This window comes from Rhincodon typus, chromosome 5 (genome assembly GCF_021869965.1).
Source record: "Rhincodon typus isolate 14 chromosome 5, sRhiTyp1.1, whole genome shotgun sequence".
NCBI classification, from domain to species: Eukaryota; Metazoa; Chordata; class Chondrichthyes; order Orectolobiformes; family Rhincodontidae; genus Rhincodon; species Rhincodon typus.
In genome coordinates this window covers 59,771,867-59,778,238 of record NC_063336.1, presented here as the reverse complement: position 1 = coordinate 59,778,238, position 6,372 = coordinate 59,771,867, and the positions used below count along the sequence as shown (strand labels likewise).

Here is a 6,372-nt window from a genome sequence, read left to right as displayed (position 1 = left end):
CTAACCCTGGCCTCATCCCATAACCAACCCTCCCTCTCATCCCTGCCTCCTTGACCTGACACAACCTGTCCATCTTTTCTCCCACCTATCTGCTCCTCCCACCTCACTGACCAATCCCCATGCTACCTTCCTGCACTCATCTATCACCATCCCACCTACATTCCCCAGTCCTACCCCTCCTCTCTATTTATTTCTAAGCTCCCTGCGCCCCCGCCACTGCTTCCCCCAGTTCTGAAGAAGGGTCCCGACCTGAAATGTCAACTTTCCTGCTCCTCTGATGCTGCCTGGCCTGCTGTGTTTCTCCAGTTCCCCCACACTGTGTTATCTCTGACTCCAGCAACTGCAGTTCCTACTATCTCTGACAACGTTTGATGTTGTTACGTTTCACCAAGGAGGTAGTCACTGAGCTGTGACACTTCCTACAACAGGATCTATCGTTGCACAACAGGGCAAGGATGATAATGCCGTTGATTATAAAAATCAATGTATCCCCTAACTTCCATGTTATTGGTTCAGTCCAGGCAGGAAAATTGCCAACAGTTCACAATTCATTGCACATCAATACATCAAGGAAGGAATAATGGCCCTCTGGCACTGGATTGGTGGCAGCTTCACCAGAAATCCATGTTTGGCAACAGCACTCCTGGGAAGAAGCAGTGGATTTACAGCAAGTGAATTTTCTGATTTCTGACTATTGTGCCAGTCCTCGTCATTCAGAACTCTTGCCAGGGTGGAAACAACATTTGAGTGCACCTCTTCCCTTTCCCTTCTGTGTAACGTATTCAGGAAAAGGGTCAAAATTTAGCCTTTAACTCTGTATCTCCACAGAGGCTAAATAACCCCCTTTTTTTCAGGATTCTGCTTCACATCCTCACAATTCTCAAGGGGACAATCTTTGCTGCTGCTGTAGTCCTCACCCTCCAGGATAGCCTTGTCTCACAGACCCCTTCCCTCTCACTCTCTTATTTGTAACATCAGCCAAGAAAAACTAAAGAAATTAAATCCACTAATGACACTGGATTGCTAATCCAACCTCAATATGCTGTCTTTTACCAAAGACCAGCGAGGGGTGGTGGGAGGTGAGGAGGTGGCCAGCTTGCCTGATTTGTGGCTATAAAATCTAGTCCTATGGTTTATACACGATTCATCATCAAATAACACCAAATCTTTTCTTCTATCAGTTTCTCCCATTTTATTTAAGTTATCACATTGATGGCTGACATCATATACCTTCTCAATCTCGTTCTGTCAGTCACAAACTCCTCCTTCCTTCTCCTTGCTAGCTGTCTCATCTCCATCACCAGCTTCACCACATTTCATCTCTCTTTCTGCAATATTGAATCATTATCTTAAAAGTTAATGGTACTCTAGATTGGGATGACATAGATCTAACTAAAAATTTTATTCAAAAGAATTTTGTTTAATTTATTATACTTTGAAAACCAGTCTCCCACTTAACATCACTTGCTGTGGAGAATAAGAATGCAGTGAAAAAAATTCTGAAGCAGTATCTCAAAATTCATTTCAAAATGTACAACAAGATGCAATCAGGCTAAAAACATGTATGATCTGCTTGCTTAAATCCATTTATAATTATAAGTCAGCCAGAATTTGGTGTAATTTTGAATCAATGTGCCAAACTAATGCAGGTCAATTCAACTTGGTATTCTAAACTCCCAATAAACTCAGATCTCAGAAGCAGTTAACAAATTCAACCAAATTTATTTTCTGGCAAATGGGAGATCTGGTTGAATCATCGCTCCCTGAAAGATAGTAAATTAATAAAATCATAGAATCCTACAGAGCAGATAGAGGCCATTTGGTAAATTGACTCTGCACAGACCCTCCAAAGAGTGCCCCACCCAGAGCCATTCTCCCACCCTATCTCATAACCCTATATTAACCATGTGCTATCCAAGCTAGCCTGCACATTGTTGGAGTCTGGGAGGAAACCAGAGCACCCAATGGAAACACATGGAGAAAATGCACATTCCTTACAGAGTCCCCCAAGGCTGGAATTGAACCTGGGTCCCTAGCGCCATGACACACTAATGTAAACCACTGTGTCACCATCAGTAGTCATCAAGTAGGCAATAGTTCCACCTGGTTAAAAATTCTTGTTCTGATCACTTCACCAAATGATTTTCAGACAGGTACATTTCACAGAAATTGTTCTGTGTATCTGAAAAACCTTATTTAGGTGTCTAATGTAAATGCAAGGAGTATTCTCTTCTTTTGCAATAATTTTCCTTCTATATCATTATAGTTTTGATCATCACATAGTGAATGTTGACAATAATCTGGATTAAGATAAATTGGCATTTGGGGATGTATGAGCTAATAAATGAAAGTCAGCATAGATTTATTAAAGGCAAGTTGTTTTGACTAGCTGATTTAGGACTTTGACAAAGTAATGGGGAGGGTTCATGGGGTTTATACAGTTGATATTATGCATCTGAATTTTCAAAAGGGTTTGACAAAATTTCACATAATAGACAATCAAAGTTAAAGTTCACATGATTAATAGGGAAGCATCTGTGTGGAATAGGATCAGTAACTTGGGGGTCAGGGGGACTTTAGACCTGGTTGTTCAGCCAACCAAAGTATTACAGAAAAAGGAATGGAAAAAGTCATTGCAATCAGAATATAAGAAGGATTCTGAGGCAACCAGAGAAAGGGCCAGTACTGGCACAAGCATCTGCTGTGGATTGGCCTTTTCCTCCGCCATCACTAAATCATTTTATGAAAGTTCTTGTTACAGATATCCATCCTTAAACCACATTCTAATAATGCATCTTTGTTTTAAAGTGCTCTAATCGGTAGGGAACTTATTAGAGTAGCACTGCTAGCTACAACCTCCATTTACAGCACATTCATCAAGAGCTATCTTGATTATTTATTACTGCATATTTATTACTGCAATAAGTCATCACTGCACATGTAGTAAGAAGCACACCAATATATTTAGTAATCGTTGCTCTAAAACATTGTTCTGTAGAAGATGGTGTATAACAGGTATATGATTTTCACTATTTAACTGTCATTGAAAACTATGTATATAGTTGTGTTGTAGTCTTTCTTCTGCATTAGTACATTAAATTAGCACATAAAGGTAAGCTTTAAACCTAAATTGTCGGGGTCAAAAATTTAAAATATTCTTCTTACGTGCTTTCTTAATGGGCAAGGGATTTTTATTCAGCGAAGTATATTTTTGGAACACATTAGCAATGCTAAACAAGATATAGCTGTATTAAAACAAAAATATGAAATGTTGGAGAAACACAGCAGGTCTGGTGATATTCATGAACAAGAAACAGCATTTTGAGTCGAATATGAGTTTTGTTTTAAACTAAAGTGATATGGAAAAGTGTTGGGTTTATGCTGTGGAAAAAGGTGGAGTGCCACAAGTTGAACAAAAGGAAAAGTAAGGGAGTGGTTAGAGAGTGAAGGTTAGCAATCAAAGGCTTCACGGAATAAAAAGCAAAAATTGTGGCACTTTTCCATTTCACTTCAGTTCCGAACAGTCATATTGGACTTGAAACATAAATTTCAGGCAGAATCTTCCTGACCCCAAAAGACGTGGGCATTGGCAAAACATGGGAGAATCAGATGATAAGATTCAGCCCTCTGTCCTTCTCTCCACAGATACTGTCAGATTTGCTGAATCTCTCCTGCACTTTGTTTTTACTTCAGATATCCAGTAAGCATAGTATTTTGATATTATGATAGCTGTTTTGAGACTAGGCCCAGGGAATTGCTTAGAAATAAAACAGAAAATGCTAGATACATACAACAAAAAGAAAGAAAAATAAAGCTAATGTTTTTGGAGCAATAGCTTTTCATCAAAATGAACAGTTTCAGTTTTCTCCATTTGTATTTCAGATTTTCAGCATCCATATCATCATTGCTATATTAGTTGTTCAGAAACACATTGAGCTGAGTTTAGGACAATATAATCTGTGCACACTTCCAGAAACACAAAGTTTGCATCCTTTATGTGTGATGTTTCATTTCGGTTTAGTTCAGATTGGTTTCTGCCAGCCACTTTTGATGTGCAGTGTCTAAGTCCAGACAAGGTTTGACCGAGGCTGTCAGCTGGATACCACTCACACACAGTGTGGGCTCAGTGATGGTGGTTAAACATTGCATGCGCTGGTGAGTCTGACCACACCTTGTCCCAGTGCAGGGGATTTTGGGCATTCATCTGTTGACAGGCATATGTCTATAGGCAGATTATTCTTTTTAATAGGCTTAATACCTACAAACACGAATAATCCTGGAGAAGTTCCGCAGGTCTGGCATCATGTGTGGTGAGAAAAACAGAGTCAATGTCTCCAGTTCGATATGATTTCTTCAGAAGATATTGCCAGACCTGCTAAACTGCTCCAGGATTCTCTATTTCAGATTTCCAGCATCTGCGGTATTTTGATTTTCAGTATAGTACAAGTTGGTTAGATAATAAGGCTCAACATCTCCCTCCTCTTACACATGGGCTCTGAATGAATGATCAGATTGGTTACAGCACTGGTATTACTGTTAGTCACTGGGGTAACCCTAGTTAGTTACAGCTAGTTACTGTGGGAATTCTAGTTCTTGTAACTCCTCACACGGTCGCTGGCACAAAAAGCACCAGCAAAGCTTGTATAAACTGAGTGTGTTGAAATGTGGGGCTGAGAACTCAGCCGTACTGACCCGGAAACGTCTTAATAAAAGAAAACCGAAAGAACTGCGGATGCTGTAAATCAGGAACAAAAACAGAAGTTGCTGCAAAAGCTCAGCGGGTCTGGCAGCATCTGTGAAGAAAAAAATCAGTTAACGTTTTGGATCCGGTGACCCTTCCTAAGAACTGGAGACATATTTGTTTCGTTTCGGTTAATTTGTGTTGGGAGGGTTCTCTCTCTGCTGCTCCGTGCCGCCTATTGCAATCCCCGGGACTGTGCAGACGACGGGCCCGCGCTGTATTCCTGACGGATCCATCCCCCGCCGCGGTTCCAATCCGGCCGGGAGGGCAGCGGTGACGTCACCTCCGTCTCCCAGACCATGGCTGCGAGCACGCGAACGGCCAACCTGAAGACTTTGCTGCAGTTCATCCATTGCATGGGACAGCTGAAGGTGAGAGCGCTCAAGGGATTCAGGAGTGTCGGCGTCTCCCCCCGCCCCGCGACGTGCCGGTGTTTGGTTTCTTTTCATTGCAACGCAGGTTGCTTCTCCGGCGGCTGCGGCTGCATCTGCAAGCCCAGCGCGCGCTCTAGGCCGGCTCGAACCCATTGTTTCCCTGGATCGCATAACGTTCCACGGACGGTTCAGCATCATTGTTCCCGGGGCGGGGAAGGGAAGCAGCTCGCTGGACACTGTCCCCTCACATCTTCACAATTCCCGGCTTCCTTCCCAAGCAAGACTTGTTTGATAACACCACAGTCCCAGAACCTCCCGAAGCCTTCGACAGACAGTAGAAGTATAATCACTCGAGTAATTTGGGAAACGCAGGAGAGCCAGTTTTTGGGTAGGGCAAAATGCTGTTTCATAACGTGGATTGATAGCGTAGTGTAAGGACACCAAAGACAATCAATTGAAACAGAAATAGTTGGAGAAATTCGGCGCGCCTTGCAGCATCAGTGGAGAGAACTAGAAACAGTTAGGAAAAGGTGATAGTAAGGGCTGCAGGTGTTGGAAGTCAGAGTCGGTAAAAGGTGGAGCTGGAGGAGCCCAGCAGGTCAGGCAGCATCAAGAGGAACGGGAAAGTCGACGTTTCGGGTCTCTGATGCTGCCTGGCCTGCTAGGCTCCTCCAGCTCCACATTTTACCGACTAGGAAAAGAAGGTATCAATGATGATGATCAGGGGAAGAAGGAGTCAGAGTTGGTTGGAGACGGAGCCCGAAGAAAGAGAAAAAAAGGGTGGGTAGACGAATGGATTATTAATATAAGCATGGGAGGCCGAGAAGGTGATAATGGGGACTGGGTAGTTGAAAATTGGCTGGTTGTACCTCTTTTTCGTAACTCCTTCTAGTTCTGAAGAAGGGTCACTGAACTCAAAAGGTTAACCCTGTTTACTCTTCACAGATGTTGCCTGACCAGCTAATTCTGCTTTTTGTTTGTGTCAGATTTCCAGCACCTGCAGTACTTTGTTTTATCTAAGCGTAGCTAACTCCCCAGCTTCTCTTTAAAATAGTGCTGTGCAACCTAACAACCAGGAGGTAAGGGCAAATGGGAGATAGTAGGAACTGCAGATGCTGGAGAATCCGAGACAAGGTGCAGGGCTGGATGAACACAGCAGGCCAAGCAGCATCATAGGAGCAGAGAGGCTGACGTTTCGGGCCTAGACCCTTCATCAGAAAAGGGGGAGGGGAAGGGGGTTTTGAAATAAATAGGGAG

General features: G+C 42.8%; 1 protein-coding gene across 1 annotated transcript in view; it reads left to right on the top strand.

The window, feature by feature from the left end:
* The first annotated feature begins 4,763 nt into the window (after nucleotides 1–4,763).
* Nucleotides 4,764–6,372, top strand: part of hddc2 (HD domain containing 2) — a 14,744-nt gene continuing 13,135 nt past the window's right edge. Inside the window, exon 1 of the mRNA XM_020528148.2 lies at nucleotides 4,764–5,112. Coding sequence (XP_020383737.1) covers nucleotides 5,041–5,112 — 72 coding nt within the window. The 5' untranslated portion in view covers nucleotides 4,764–5,040. The remainder of the gene's footprint in view (nucleotides 5,113–6,372) is intronic.